This window comes from Oncorhynchus kisutch, unplaced genomic scaffold (genome assembly GCF_002021735.2).
Source record: "Oncorhynchus kisutch isolate 150728-3 unplaced genomic scaffold, Okis_V2 Okis04b-Okis11a_hom, whole genome shotgun sequence".
In the NCBI taxonomy this organism is placed as follows: domain Eukaryota; kingdom Metazoa; phylum Chordata; class Actinopteri; order Salmoniformes; family Salmonidae; genus Oncorhynchus; species Oncorhynchus kisutch.
In genome coordinates, this window is record NW_022261981.1 from 1,974,692 (window position 1) to 1,991,654 (window position 16,963).

The window sequence follows — 16,963 nt, forward strand, 5'->3', positions numbered from 1 at the left end:
AGGAGTTAAACAAGGGTGTCCGCTGTCACCACATCTATTCATTATTGTCATTGAAATGCTAGCTATTAAAATCAGATCCAATAACAACATTAGAGGATTAGAAATCCAAGGCTTAAAAACAGAGGTGTCCATGTATGCCGATAACTCAAGTTTTATATTAAGTCCATAAGCTAGATCCCTGCAATGTCTCATTGAAGATCTAGATAACTTTTCTGTACTCTCTGGACTAAAACCTAATTATGGTAAGTGTCCAATATTACATATTAGATCTTTAAAAAATAAAACTTTTACATTACCCTGCAGTTTACCTATAAAATGGGCTGATGGTGAAGTTGACATACTCGGTATTCATATCACAAAATATATAAATAAGCTCTCCACAATGAATTTCAATAGAAAACTTAAAATAGACAAGATCCTACAACCATGGAGGTAAATACCTGTCTATTTATTAAAAAATTGCCCTGATTAACTCCTTAGTCATATCTCTGTTCACTCAGTTACTTATGGCACTGTCTGATCCTGATGATTCGCTTTTCAAATCATTTGAGCAAAAAATATTCTGCTTTATCTGGGACGCTAAACCAGACAAAATAAAACGAGCCTATCTATATAATGAATATGAATTGGGTGGGTTGAGATCATCAAATATAAAAGCACTGAACCTCTCTCTAAAAGCTTCACTCATTCAAAAGGTTTATTTGAACCCTAAATGGTTCTCAAGTAGATTACTAAGAAAAGCTCATCCATTGTTTAAAAATTGCCCTTTTGCCTTTGTGCAGATTGCCATGTCTCATTTTCGATTAATTGAAAATTATGCTTTTTTTTTAAAGTATCTCTCTTTTTCAAACAAGCATTGCAGAACTAGCTACAATTTCAATTTCACCCCCCTGAAAAGATACAACAAACATTACAACAAATATTATGGCTGAACTCAAATGTGCTGGTTGATAAAATACCTGCATTTATGGGAAATATGTTTGAAAAGGGTATTTTGTTCTTAAATGATATTGTAAATTGGATTGGTAGAGTTATGTCCTTCATGGAGTTATCAGAATTGTACGGGAAGGTCTGCTCAATCCAAGAGTACAACCAATTGATTACAGCATTACCCCAAAAATGGAGGAGGCAGGTGGCAGCGGGAGGAGGTAGGGAACTGGTCTATCTGCCCAATATAAAGGATCAAAACTGGCGGAGGAATAAAAATAGCATACATAGGAAAGTATACCCGTTTCATTTGAGGACCAGGATGTTGACAACTGTGCCATACAGATTGCAAAATAGTTGGGAAGAGATTTTTGATGTACCGATTCCATGGTACAGGATGTATGAGTTGATATATACAGTGGGGCAAAAATGTATTTAGTCAGCCACCAATTGTGCAAGTTCTCCCACTTAAAAAGATGAGAGAGGCCTGTAATTTTCATCATAGGTACACTTCAACTATGACAGACAAAATGAGAAAAAAAAATCCAGAAGATCACATTGTAGGATTTTTTATGAATTTATTTGCAAATTATGGTGGAAAATAAGTATTTGGTCAATAACAAAAGTTTATCTCAATACTTTGTTATATACCCTTTGTTGGCAATGACAGAGGTCAAACGTTTTCTGTAAGTCTTCACAAGGTTTTCACACACTGTTGCTGGTATTTTGGCCCATTCCTCCATGCAGATCTCCTCTAGAGCAGTGATGTTTTGGGGCTGTTGCTGGGCAACACGGACTTTCAACTCCCTCCAAAGATTTTCTATGGGGTTGAGATCTGGAGACTGGCTAGGCCACTCCAGGACCTTGAAATGCTTCTTACGAAGCCACTCCTTCGTTGTCCGGGCGGTGTGTTTGGGATCATTGTCATGCTGCACAGCATAGTTGAAAGATATGTGTTGCGTAGAAACCCGAAGTGGTTGGCCAGCAGAGATAGATGGGATGGGGGCTGAGGGAAGCTGAGGGTTGGGATGTGGAATTGGAGACAAGTGAGAGTGGAGTTTCTGTGTGAGAGAGAGATAGATGGGATGGGGGCTGAGGGAAGCTGAGGGTTGGGATGTGGAATTGGAGACAAGTGAGAGTGGAGTTTCTGTGTGAGAGAGAGATAGGTGGGATGGGGGCTGAGTGAAGCTGAGGGTTGGGATGTGGAATTGGAGACAAGTGAGAGTGGAGTTTCTGTGTGAGAGAGAGATAGGTGGGATGGGGGCTGAGGGAAGCTGAGGGTTGGGATGTGGAATTGGAGACAAGTGAGAGTGGAGTTTCTGTGTGAGAGAGAGATAGGTGGGATGGGGGCTGAGGGAAGCTGAGGGTTGGGATGTGGAATTGGAGACAAGTGAGAGTGGAGTTTCTGTGTGGGAGATGATGGTCAAAGATAAAAGTATAAAAAATAACATAATAGAAAGTCAGTTTGCATGACACTGAGGGGCAGTGTTTTTACAACTAATGCCGGTTTGCCTGAGGCTGATGCCGTGCAGGTGTGTTGTACACATGCATATACACACTCTCAAATAAACACATACAAGAACACACACATACATGTAATAGTGCCAGACATGCACACAAACATATACAGTTGGCATTGATGTTATGATTCCAGTTGTTCTTGATGTCCTTTGTTTTAAATGTATAATTATTTTTGCATGTTTTCTTCTGTCTTTTCCTTTTTTCTCTTTAGTTCATTCTTTTGGCTGTTGGTGCATTGGGGTGGTTCTTGGGGGTGGGGAACGGAATTCATTTTTTTCTTCTGGGGGGGGGGGCTTTGGGAGGGGTCTCGAATGGTTGAGGGACAGCTATTGGGGGACTGTGGGGGGGATCTTGGAGGGTTCGGGTTCACGTGTTTTGGCCTGGTGGTAGATTTGTCAACGTGCCCTTGAGCAGGGCATTGACCCTGGATGCTTCTGTGTGTCTCTCTGAATGGGAGTCTGTTGGATGACTGGTATGATGCAGTTGTTGAGCGGCTTCACTGCAAGTATATTGTATGTTTCAGATATTCAATAAATCAAATAGTTTTTAAATTTATCATACACAGGAGGATCAAATTACAGGGAAAATAGAGGTCCGAAGAGTAACAATACCTCACAATGATGGGGTGCAAAGAAATAAACTAAATAGTGTGTGATAATGACATACAGGTGTGTGAACAGGTGATCAGAATTCAGGTGATTGGGATCTGGAGAGTGAGCTGCGTTCGGGGGATCTATGTGTTTGAGAGTGTGAGCTGGAAAGTGAGCTGTCAGTGCAGGTTGTCAGTCCAGTTCAAGTGTTCAGCAGTCTGATGGCTTGTAGATAGAAAATGTCTCTGATCCTGTTGGTATCAGACCTCATGCTCCGATACTGTCTGCCTGGCGGTAAGGGAGAGAACAGTTTGTGGCTGGAGTGTGTTGGGTCCTTGATGATGCTGCAGGACTTCCTCACCAAGTAGATGTCCTAGATGGGTGGGAGCACGGTCCCAGTGATGTACTGGGCCGTCTTCACCACCCACTGGAGGGCCACGGTCCCAGTGATGTACTAGGCCGTCTTCACCACCTGCTGGAGGGCCACGGTCCCAGTGATGTACTGGGCCGTCTTCACCACCCACCGGAGGGCCACAGTCCCAGTGATGTACTGGGCCGTCTTCACCACCCGCCGGAGGGCCACGGTCCCAGTGATGTACTGGGCCGTCTTCACCACCCACCGGAGGGCCACAGTCCCAGTGATGTACTGGGCCGTCTTCACCACCCGCCGGAGGGCCACGGTCCCAGTGATTTACTGGGCCGTCTTCACCACCCGCTGGAGGGCCACAGTCCCAGTGATGTACTGGGCCGTCTTCACCACCCGCCGGAGGGCCACGGTCCCAGTGATGTACTGGGCCGTCTTCACCACCCGCTGGATGGCCTTGCGGTTGTAGATGGAGCAATTCCCATACCAGGCCATGATGCAACCGGTCAGGACACTCTCGATGGTGCAGCGGCAGTATTTGGAGAGGACCTGGGGTGGCAAGCTAAATTTCTTCAGCCGCCTTAGTAGAGACGCTGATGTGCCCTCTTGACAAGAGTGGTGGTGGTGTTGGTCTACGTCAGGACTACAACCGTGGTGTCGTCGGCAAACTTGATGATGGAGTTGGCGTCGTGCAAAGCCACACAGTTGTGGGTGAACAGGGAGTACAACAGAGGGCCGAGGAAACACCCCTGGGGTGGCCTCTGTTTTAAGAGTCAGTGTGGAAGAGGTGTTGTGCCCTGGTGTCCAGACCCAGGGCTCTGAGCTTGGTGTCGAGCCTGGAGGGAAAAATAGTGTTGAATGCTGAACTGTAGTCTATGAACAGCATTCTCACATAGGGGTTCCTGTTGTCCAGATGTGTTAGAGCAAATTGGATGGGTCCAGTGTGCCTGGCATGCTGGCCTTGATGTGGGCCATGACCAACCTCTCAAAGCACTTTATGATGACCGGGTTGAGTGCAACGGGCGATAGTCATTTGGGCATTTCACTTTATTTTTCTTGGGCACAGGGACGATGGTGGTCTCCTTGAAGCAGGGGGGGCCTACAGCCTGGGATGTTGAAGATATCCGAGAAGACGCCTGCCAGCACACACTCTGAGGACACGGCCAGGGATGCCATCTGGGCCTGCCGCTTTGTGACTATTCACTCATTTGAGAGTTTTCCTCACGACTCTCTCTCCCTCTCCTTCTCTTTCTCTCTCCTTCTCTCTCATTACCAGAGAATCATCTCTCTCTGTAAACCGTGTACATACAGTCTGTCACGCCCTGGCCATAGAGAGACTTTAATTCTCTATTTTGGTTAGACTAGGGTGAGACTAGGGTGGGCATTCTAGTTTCTTTATTTCTATGTTTTCTATTTCTTTGTGTTTGGCCAGGTGTGGTTCTCAATCAGAGGCAGCTGTCTATCGTTGTCTCTGATTGAGCATCATACTTGGGTAGCCTTTATCCCACCTGGGTTTGTGGGTAGTTGTTTTCTGTATAGTTTTAGTTACCTTACAGAACTGTTCGTTTCTCACTTTGTTATGTTTGTTCTAGTGTTCAGATTTAAATAAATATAATGAACACGTACCACGCTGCGCTTTGGTCCACTCCTTCTTCATCAGACGAGTGTTACACAGTCTAATATGACATTACCAGAGAATCATATCTCTCTCTGTAAACCATGTACATATGGTCTAATATGACATTACCAGAGAATTAACAACATTAGAGAGTTATTGTTCCAAGTGTTCAAAGTATCTGATGTGCGTCGGTCCCATTTGATCTGTAGTAGAGCATTAGTTTGTGTGTTTGAGTGTGTGTGTTTGAGTGTGTTGTGTTTGAGTGTGTGTTTGAGTGTGTTGTGTTTGAGTGTGTTGTGTTTGAGTGTGTGTTTGAGTGTGTTGTGTTTGAGTGTGTGTTTGAGTGTGTTGTGTTTGAGTGTGTGTTTGAGTGTGTGTGTTTGAGTGTGTGTGTTGTGTTTGAGTGTGTTGTGTTTGAGTGTGTTGTGTTTGAGTGTGTGTGTTTGAGTGTGTGTGTTTGAGTGTGTTGTGTTTGAGTGTGTTTGAGTGTGTTGTGTTTGAGTGTGTGTGTGTGTTGTGTTTGAGTGTGTTTGAGTGTGTTGTGTTTGAGTGTGTGTGTGTGTGTGTGTTGTGTTTGAGTGTGTGTGTGTGTGTGTGTTGTGAGTGTGTGTGTGTGTGTGTGTTGTGAGTGTGTGTGTGTTGTGTTTGAGTGTGTGTGTGTGTGTGTGTTGTGTTTGAGTGTGTGTGTGTGTGTGTGTTGTGTTTGAGTGTGTGTGTGTGTGTGTTGTGTTTGAGTGTGTGTTTGAGTGTGTTGTGTTTGAGTGTGTGTTTGAGTGTGTTGTGTTTGAGTGTGTGTGTGTGTGTGTGTTGTGTTTGAGTGTGTGTGTGTGTGTGTGTTGTGTTTGAGTGTGTGTGTGTGTGTGTTGTGTGTGTGTGTGTGTGAGTGTGTTGTGTTTGAGTGTGTTGTGTTTGAGTGTGTGTGTGTTTGAGTGTGTTGTGTTTGAGTGTGTGTGTGTGTGTATGTGTGTGTGCATCAAATCAAACTGTATTTGTCACATGCGCCGAATACAACAAGTGTAGACCTTACCGTGAAATGCTTACTTACAAGCCCTTAACCAACAGTGCAGTTCAAGAAGAGTTAAGAAAATATTTACCAATTAAGAAATATGCATTTGTGTGTATGTGTGTGTGTGTATGCACGTGTGCATTTGTGTATGTGTGTGTGCTTGCAAATGTATGCATTTGTTTGTGTGTGTGTGTGTGTGTTTGCACGTGTGTCTGTTTGCCAGTTACATAAACACAGAGAACATGAACCAACTGCTGGGATGACAAATAGAGACAGGGATATTTGTATGCAGCCAGGCCCCAACTCATGAATATTCATGAACTGCCGATGACACATACACGACTCGGTGACTTGCGAGTAAGGTTACGCAACAGCCAACAGACTATATAAAATGGTCAAAAACACACCCAATTAGCAGAACTGTCAAAACAACACATTAAAACACAAACTCATTTAGTTAACCCTGAACAGGAACAACCTGATGGCATTTACAGAACAATAAGCAACTAAGCTGTCGAGGTGAAAAAATAAAACAAGTATACAAAAGGATATACTGTTTCCATTGGTTGTCCGATTGTCCTCACACAGGGAAACACACAACCCATAGACAACCAAGACGAAGGAACATTTTACATTCTAGTCATTTAGCAGACTCTCTTATCCAGAGCGAATGCATACTTATTCCATACTCGTCCAACACAGGAATTGAACCCACATCCCTGGCGTTGCAAGCACCATGCTCTAACAACTGAGCTGCAACCAAGGAACCAAGGAAGTGTGTTCTATGAATCACCTGTCTCTCTTTGACTGAAGTCTGAAGTCTTTATACAGCTGCTATTACATCAGTACCTCCAGGATTGTAAGATTCTGTAATCACATTTTTTTTTTTTTTTACAAAAATCAACGTTTCTCTTCATATTACGCAAGCCTTTGCAAAATTGACCAATCACCGTACGCGTACCACATAAAACAGTCAAATCACTGCACTTGAAAAATAGGGATCGCAATTTTAACCAATTACCACACTTTTACCCCATAAAATGGTTCAATCAAGGCACACGCAACAAATGTTTTTCCTCACCAGCGCATTGTCATGACAACTTGGACCAAAATCATGGACGTAGAAACAGAGCACAATAAACAGAGTAGGCTAGCTCTCCCTGTTACTGTAAACCGGTTCATAGAACACAGCTTACAGTACGTCATTTCATCCCTGTTACTGTAAACCGGTTCATAGAACACAGCTTACAGTACGTCATTTCATCGCTGTTACTGTAAACCGGTTCATAGAACATAGCTTACAGTACGTCATTTCATCCCTGTTACTGTAAACCGGTTCATAGAACACAGCTTACAGTATGTCATTTCATCCCTGTTACTGTAAACCAATTCATAGAACACAGCTTACAGTACGTCATTTCACCCCTGTTACTGTAAACCAGTTCATAGAACACAGCTTACAGTATGCCATTTCAGCCCTGTTACTGTAAAACGGTTCATAGAACACAGCTTACAGTACGTCATTTCATCCCTGTTACTGTAAACCGGTTCATAGAACACAAGCTTACAGTACGTCATTTCATCCCTGTTACTGTAAACCGGTTCATAGAACACAGCTTACAGTATGTCATTTCATCCCTGTTACTGTAAACCGGTTCATAGAACACAGCTTACAGTATGTCATTTCATCCCTGTTACTGTAAACCAGTTCATAGAACACAGTTTACAGTATGTCATTTCATCCCTGTTACTGTAAACCAGTTCATAGAACACAGCTTACAGTATGTCATTGTATCCCTGTCAAACGTGGCAGCCATTGATAACAGGTCTGGGCTGTGACGATCATTATTGAGGTGTATCTGCTGTAAGCTTTCCTTCTCCTCCAAGATTGGTGTGCGGATTTTAAGGTGCCCATCATCTTCCACTATATTGTGTTCAACACTCTCTATCTCACATACTGTAGAGACCATAAAGAAAGCCATTGGCTGCATCCCAATGAAATTGTTGCCAGCAGAGCTGGCTAGGCTGTTTTCATGTTATCCAATCATCGGCCAGAGCGTCAGGTGTGCGCTCTGAGAGTGAAACGAGATGGGTGGGGCTAAAGCTTAAGAGGGTGTGAACGATGCTGAATGGGTGTAGACAAAGAAGAGCTCTTCACTAGATACCAAAACATTTAAAGGCCATTTTCTCAAAAGTGAGTTTACAAGTTGATCAACTTCAAAAGGAGAATTACTTTCCCATTGTTCCTCAAATGTAATGTATGACATACCATTTTGTAGCTCTGAGTCTCTACTTTTATCCAATGTAAAAAACACAATTTCAAATGTTGCTACATAAAGACTGAATCCAGGTGGTGGGTGACATATTGTGCACTACTCCATATAATAACTGGGTTATTTACTATATTCCATATAATAACCGGGTTATTTACTATATACCATATAATAACCAGGATATTTACTATATTCCATATAATAACCGGGTTATTTACTATATACCATATAATAACCAGGATATTTACTATATTCCATATAATAACCGGGTTATTTACTACAGCCCATATAATAACTGGGTTATTTACTACAGCCCGTATAATAACCAGGCTATTTACTATATTCCATGTAATAACCATGTTATTTACTATGGCCCCATATAATAACTGGGTTATTTTCTATATTCCATATAATAACCGGGTAATTTACTATATTCCATATAATACCTGGGTTATTTACTATATTCCATATAATACCTGGGTTATTTATTATATTCCATATAATACCTGGGTTATTTATTATATTCCATATAATACCTGGGTTATTTACTATATTCGATATAATACCTTGGTTATTTATTATATTCCATATAATACCTGGGTTATTTACTATATTCCATATAATACCTGGGTTATTTACTATATTCCATATATGGGGCGTTCCACAAAATGAGTTCCTTTTAAGTAGAAATTGTTTACAAATATTGAATTTTAAAAGCCTGTTATATTACATGAAGTGCCATTTAATATAGATCACATGGAGAATTCAATACATCAGATTTTTTATATGAATAAAGACTTGTTAGTGACAAAATTCAGCATTTTCTGTGCATCCTTCGTGACTTCTAGGAAGATTTTAACCCACTTAACCCCAGCATTTCTCCAAGTTTCACCATCATTGTAAAGCCCTAGTTATGTTGTTGTTTTGACAGTCATTTCTGAAGATTATTATTTATTTATTTATTGTTATTAGTGATTCATTTTCAGGTCAACTCTGTTACCTGAACTGAACTCTTGTTTTAAATTGAGTGAAAATATTCCTTTTTAAATATATTTTATAAAAGCAGGTGAGTTGATTCTACAGTTTCTTTTGCCATTTTCTGGTGTTTTGTGGTGGAAAACTGAGTAGATTGATCATAGCACGTCAACCATGTTACCCACAGATAGACAGGCCAGAAATGAGCTCCCGATTGGCGCAGTGGTCTAAGACACTGTATCTCAGTGCAAGAGACGTCACTGCAGTACCTAGTTCCTGGCTGCATCGCATCCGGTCCTTATTGGGAGTCCCATAGGGAGGCGCACGATTGGCCCTGCATTGTCTGGGTTTGGCTGGGGTATGCCATCATTGTAAATAATACGTTGTTCTTAACTGACATGCATAGTTAAATAAAAAAATTAAATGTTTGAACAATTTACAATATTTTTTGTGAAGCTTGAATTCAATTGCCCTTCTCTGTTGCACACAACAAGCTTCCATTTCAAGTGGATTCATGGCTGATTTAATGTGAACTGGTCAACACTGTTATGGGCAACCATTGTACAGGATGAGAACAAGTGAATTACGTTTCGACGTCAAGCCGACATCTTCCTCAAGTGTTTTTTATTAAGTTGAACTTGTGCTCTTTATGACAGAATTGTCAACAAGTTTTACTGCTCAAAAGGCACCTAATTGGTCCATATAGTACACTTTGTAGAGGATAGGGTATGATTTGGGAAGCAGCCATAGAGTCCCTTTAGAAAACTCTGTTTGCTATACAGGATCCTCATTGATCCTCATCCTACAACGCTACAGTACATCAGGTTTGTATACACTATTGTCCAGGGACAGAAAGTACAGTCGACCTTGACCAGGCAGGAGATTAAACTATTGTTAACTTTCCTTGCGTCCAATGTCTCATATATGGTGATAAGAGAATACATTATAATTATTTTCCTCAATGTTTCAAATCCACATAAAACGGAGTATACACTATACAGTATATACAAAAGTATGTGGACACCCCTTCAAATGAGTGGATTCGGCTATTTCAGCCACACCAGTTGCTGACAGGTGTATAAAATCGTGCACACAGCCATGCAATTTCTATAAACAAACATTAGCAGTAGAATGGCCTTACTGAAGAGCTGCGTGACCTTCAACGTGGCACCATCATTGGATGCCACCTTTCCAACAAGTCAGTTTGTCAAAATGTTGCCCTGCTATAGCTGCTCCAGTCAACTGTAAGTGCTTTGTGAAGTGGAAATGTCTAGGAGCAACAACGGCTCAGCCGCGAAGTGGTAGGCCACATAAGCTCACAGAACGGGACAGCCAAGTGCTGAAGTGCGTGGCGGGTAAAAATGGTCTGTCCTTGGTTGCAACAAATCAAATCAAATGTATTTATATAGCCCTTCGTACATCAGCTGATATCTCAAAGTGCTGTACAGAAACCCAGCCTAAAACCCCAAACAGCAAGCAATGCAGGTGTTGCAACACTCACTACCGAGTTCCAAACTGCCTCTGGAAGCATGTCAGCACAAGAACTGTTCATCGGGAGCTTCATGAAATGGGTTTCCATGGCCGAGAAGCCGCTCACAAGCCTAAGATCACCATGTGCAATGCCAAGCGTAGCCTGGAGTGGTGTAAAGCTCGCCACCATTGGACTGTGGAGCAGTGGAAAAGCGTTTTCTGGAGTGATGATTCACACTTCACCATCTGGCAGTCCGACGGAACGAATCTGGGTTTGGCGGATTGCAGGAGAATGCTACCTGCCCGAATGCATAGTACCAACTGTAAAGTTTGGTGGAGGAGGAATAATGGTCTGGGGCTGGTTTTCATGGTTCGGGCTAGGCCCCTTAGTTCCAGTGAAGGGAAATCTTAACGCGACAGCATACAATGACATTCTAGATGATTCTGTGCTTCCAACTTTGAGCCAACAGTTTGGGAAGGCCCTTTTCTGTTTCAGCTTGACAATGCCCTTGTGCACAAAGCGAGGTCCATACAGAAATGGTTTGTCAAGATAGTTGTGGAAGAACTTGACTGGTCTGCACAGAGCCCTGACCGTAACCCCATCGAACACCATTGAGATTAATTGGATTGCCGACCGTGAGCGAGGCCTAATCGCCCAACATCAGTGCCCGATCTCACTAATGCTTGTGGCTGAATGGAAGCAAGTCCCGGCGGCAATGTTCCAACATCTAGTGGAAAGCCTTCCCAGAAGAGTGGAGGCTGTTATAGCAGCAAAGGGGGGACCAACTCCATATTAATGCCCATGATTTTGGAATGAGATGTTCGACGAGCAGGTATCCATATACTGTTGGTCATGTAGTGTATGTGTGATAGGAACATGTAACAAAAATACATTTATTTCCTCACTGTTTAAAATTCACATGCTTGCTTCCAATGTATGTCATGGAGATAGATGAGACAAATAAAAGTGTCCATTTTTCTTCCTCTGTTTGGTAAATGTTTGATAGAATGAGTAGACCTATGTGGTTAACTAGTCGGTAGCTGAGTATTCTAAGGTTCCATTCGGAGGTGCCAAGGAGTGCTGCAGACTGCAGAAGGACTCTGAGTCTATTTGCAGCAGCACCAAGGGCACTGGGACTGTTTAGATAGTGACCTAGTTTAGATATATTCATGAGTTTCTCAAACCTCTAACACAACTTATTTATTTCGATTCTATCTCGGTGAGGAAGCGCATTACTGTCTAATATCATCATACTTGTAATATGTAGTTGAGTTTGTTTGGCATATTATTTTTTGTTGTCAGTATTGCAATTTTAATGAATTGATTTGCAGATTAGTTTATTTGTGCTTTCTTTCTTTTTGATTAAATCAGAGGGTGCTACATGTGCTGGTGTTAGGACATTATGACACTGGTGTTATGGTATTATGACACTGGTGTTATGACATTATGACATTGGTGTTACGACATTATGACACTGGTGTTATGACCTTCTGAGACTGGTGTTATAACACTGGTGTTATGACATTATGACACTGGTGTTACGACATTATGACACTGGTGTTATGACATTATGACACTGGTGTTACGACATTATAAAACTGGTGTTACTACATTGTGACACTGGTATGACATTATGACACTGGTGTTACGACATTATAAAACTGGTGTTATGACATGATGACATTGGCCGATCATGAGGTCATGACCCTGGACCAGGGTAAGGTTGCTGTCCCCTGGATACATACATACCATAACAGAGTTGACCCTGGACCAGGGTAAGGTTGCTGTCCCCTGGATACATACCATAACAGAGTTGACCCTGGACCAGGGTAAGGTTGCTGTCCCCTGGATACATACATACCATAACAGAGTTGACCCTGGACCAGGGTAAGGTTGCTGTCCCCTGGATACATACATACCATAACAGAGTTGACCCTGGACCAGGGTAAGGTTGCTGTCCCCTGGATACATACATTTAACACCTGGTTGCATACGCTTACTTGTCACATTACTGCACACATCCAATCAGGTTACAGAACCATTATGAAGCCCTAGACTTAGCCGAGTACAGTGTTAACAATAGGCCATCTAGTTGCTTCCGTAACACTATCAACACAAAATGCCCTGCATTTATCACCTTTGCAGTACGCTGGTGACAGTGGTGTGGTGAGCATGGAAACATATGTCCTTATATCATATCCCTATAACAGCACATACGATCACATACAGGCTGTGCTGAACCAACTATAACAGAAGTTCAAAGATTGATCGATATACCTGTTGGTTGTTCAGCCTCCACTGGATTCACACTTTACGGCGACACTGGTGTTATGTCATTGGTGTTATAATATAACCAGAGTATAGTTGTGTGATCTAACGGCTGATCTTACGGTTGACCTGACCACAAAGTACTGACCCAACTGTTATATGACTGTGGTCTTTACGATTGACCTCCATACCTGTTGGTTGTTCACTGTACAGTGACATTGGTGACGTGGTGAGCAGGGATCCCCGAGGGGTTTGTGTCATAGAAGGCTCCCAGGGCACAGAGGACATGTCTCCCTCGACTGGCTGACAGCTGACCTCGTTGATACCATCAACACAGGAGGATCCTCCCGGACACGGCTGGAGCAGGCAGTCATCGTAATTGTGCTCACAGTTCCTCCCCTGTACATGTAAAACAGAGATAGACATTAGACTATAGAAACAGAAATATAGATAAACATTAGTTGACCATAGAAATAGTCAAATATATAGACATTATACCATAGCTATATAATCTAATCTAACATAAATATTTGTTTATTTTATTAGTCATTCGCATAATTCCATCTATGATGTGAGGTCATGGACAAAAGTAGGGCACTACACAGGGAATAGGGTTCAATTTGAGACACACATGGGCTTGGTAAGGAAGACATTAGGATTCAGGCCACCTTAATAAGGGTGTAAATGATTTGTAGCAGCAGGAGAGATGATCACAAATGCCTGCGAATGACATATACAGTGGTGGAGACTGAACTAAATAACCTCTCTCTGAACATGGCCCAAATGGCACCCTATTGTCAATTGATACCCTGCGTAGTGTACTTCTGTTGACTAGGGCTTGGGTCAAAGGTAGTGTACTGTATAGGGAATAGGGTGCCAGATGGAACTGCCTTATCCTGCCCATGACTAGGAGGGTAAATATTCAGCCTCTGCCTTATCCTGCCATGACTAGGATGGTAAATATTCAGCCTCTGCCTTATCCTGCCATGACTAGGATGGTAAATATAATACCATCACATTCTGGGAGAAGAAAGAAGATGAATAACATATTGAAAGAAATGCTAACATTTCAGACATGGAGAAGAGCAAAGGAAAGAAGGGCGAGAGAGAGATTCACACAGAGATAGAGAAAGAGGGGGAGGCAATAGGGATGAAGGAGGATAGAGGGAAGGATGAAATAAGGGAAGAGTGTGCTGGGTAAGCCTCACCACAAATCCAGGACGACAGAAACAGGTGTAGCCGTAGCCAGGCTCGTTCTGGATGCACATCCCTTGGTTGCAGGGCTGCGGAAGGCACTCATTAATGTCCAACTCACAGTGAAGGCCTGTCCAACCTGCCAAGGAACAAAGCCCACAGACTGAGCACCGCAGTGTGGAGGGAGGTGGGATGTGTGTGTGTACTTGCAGTGCGGTGAGCCCTAGCTTCACTCACATCCACCACCCTCTTAAGAGAATATCAATCAGATTCCTTCTATTTGCTGCTTTGCTTCTTTTTTGGAGGGGGCACACACACCCACACCCACACACCCACACACACACCCACACACCCACACCCACACACACACACACACACAAAGGTTAATGGAGAGACAGGGAGATTTTAATGAGGCTATAGGCTAGGTGTATTATTGAGGCTTTAGGCTAGGTGCTTTAATGACGCTATAGGCTAGGTGTTTTAATGAGGCTATAGGCTAGGTGTTTTGATGAGGCTATAGGCTAGGTGTTTTAATGAGGCTATAGGCTAGGTGTTTTGATGAGGCTATAGGCTAGGTGTTTTAATGAGGCTATAGGCTAGGTGTTTTGATGAGGCTATAGGCTAGGTGTTTTGATGAGGCTATAGGCCAGGTGTGTTGATGAGGCTATAGGTGTGTTGATGAGGCTATAGGTGTTTTGTTGAGGCTGTAGGCTAGGTGTTTTGATGACGCTATAGGCTAGGTGTTTTGATGAGGCTATAGGCTAGGTGTCTTGATGAGGCTATAGACTAGGTGTTTTGATGAGGCTATAGACTAGGTGTTTTGATGAGGCTATAGACTAGGTGTTTTGATGACGCTATAGGCTAGGTGTCTTGATGAGGCTATAGACTAGGTGTCTTGATGAGGCTATAGACTAGGTGTCTTGATGAGGCTGTAGGCTAGGTGTTTTGATGAGGCTATAGGCTAGGTGTTTTGATGAGGCTATAGACTAGGTGTTTTGATGAGGCTATAGACTAGGTGTTTTGATGAGGCTATAGACTAGGTGTTTTGATGAGGCTATAGGCTAGGTGTCTTGATGAGGCTATAGACTAGGTGTTTTGATGAGGCTATAGGCTAGGTGTTTGGATGAGGCTATAGACTAGGTGTTTTGATGAGGCTATCGACTAGGTTTTTGGATGAGGCTATAGACTAGGTGTTTTGATGAGGCTATAGACTAGGTGTTTTGATGAGGCTATAGACTAGGTGTTTTGATGAGGCTATCGACTAGGTTTTTGGATGAGGCTATTACAAGAGAAGCAAGGATTTTCTAAAATCCAATAAGTAGATGCTGGTATTGTCTTGTAGGGCAATTGCATTTACGTGTTGTGTTTTACATATTAGTCTACTTAATCATTGCTGTTTGAACTGTCTGACTGCTCTGTACTTGTGACTGTCATTGTGGACTTGTGGATTAGTTTCAGGCCTATTTGTGTAACAGTCTTGCTAATTTGTGGGAGTGGTGTATTGTAGGGGATGTTTTCTTCACCTTTGCCAGGCAATCAGCAATCAGTGCTGAGAGGTGTGTCTTTCACCTCTGCTATGCAATTATTACTAGTACTTCTGTGTTTTTTCAGAGGCAGCTGTTGTAGGCTCGGCCCTAATTTATGTGCTCTCTGACACCTGGAGTTGGAAGACAGAGGACAATGCCAAATGACTAGTCAACCCTTCCCCTCTGAGGGGCCAAAATATTCCTCCCTGTTACAGTATTCAGAGGACTGACTATCGAATGCTATAGAATAATACTGTCATGACTGTCCTGACCAGGTCAGGTTACAGGAGACCACAATCCTACAGATTATCTCTCAACCCCAACAGAGGAGGAGAGATCTAGGGGTCTGAAGATGTGGGGGTTTTATGACCCCTCACGACCCTGGTAAATCTCAGGCCACAGACAAATTCCTTTGTCCTGTTACTATGGAGAACCAGCCTTTAGAACATTAAACATGAAATAAAGGGACTTTGGAACAATGGTTTCCGTCAGCCACAATGGTGGTCATGACGATAGATGGAATATGATAATGTACATCATTTTTGTTTTGTTATTAAAGGTTAATAGATGACGTTATTACGAAAACATTGTAATGTGAAGAGTTTTCCTAGTATATGTTTGATGTTTATACATTGTACGGAAAATATCCAAATCAAAGAGAATGTTTTGGGGAAGATGAAATGTTAAGTTAATTGTCTAAAATTGGATTTGAATAAAATCTAGACCTTGCCTCATTAACTTGGTACGCCCAGAGAATTGCCCTAAAGGCAGTTACGCCCACTTCTGACCCAAGGGTATAAAACCTGTGAGTATATCATTTACAGGAAGACTACATGACCCAAGCTGCAGCCAAGGTCTAGAAGGTCAACGAACCCAAAACAAGTTTGAAGACAAATAAATATTTTTCTTCCCAAGCTACGAATGAGTAGCTGTGTCTAAGCGGGTGAATTCCAGTCGAACCACCTAGCCTCCATCTCCCATCGAATTGTGGTATCTAAAAGGTTTCATTCCTATGCTGTGAGCTCTGAGCTACAGAGCTGTCTATCCTCAGAAGACCCCTTCCATAGCAAGGGTGAGGGAACAGACTCCTAAGCCAAAAGGACACTGACATGGGGAGCACTGTAAACCTGACCACCAAGTATCGTTAGTATCGTTTGATTGGTCAAAAGTGGTTGGTTTTGGGTTGAAAGGTTGCACCTTCATATGTTATAAATGGAATTAAATGCATTT

The 16,963-nt window shown here is 42.5% G+C and overlaps 1 protein-coding gene across 1 annotated transcript in view; it reads right to left on the bottom strand.

Moving 5' to 3' along the window:
* LOC116359709 (protein eyes shut homolog) overlaps window positions 1–16,963 on the bottom strand; it is a 181,388-nt gene that overhangs the window by 135,138 nt on the left and 29,287 nt on the right. The window contains exons 7-8 of the mRNA XM_031813048.1: window positions 14,222–14,346; window positions 13,205–13,412 (exon numbers count right to left, since the gene is read on the bottom strand). Of these exons, the coding sequence (XP_031668908.1) occupies window positions 13,205–13,412; window positions 14,222–14,346 (333 nt within the window). The remainder of the gene's footprint in view (window positions 1–13,204; window positions 13,413–14,221; window positions 14,347–16,963) is intronic.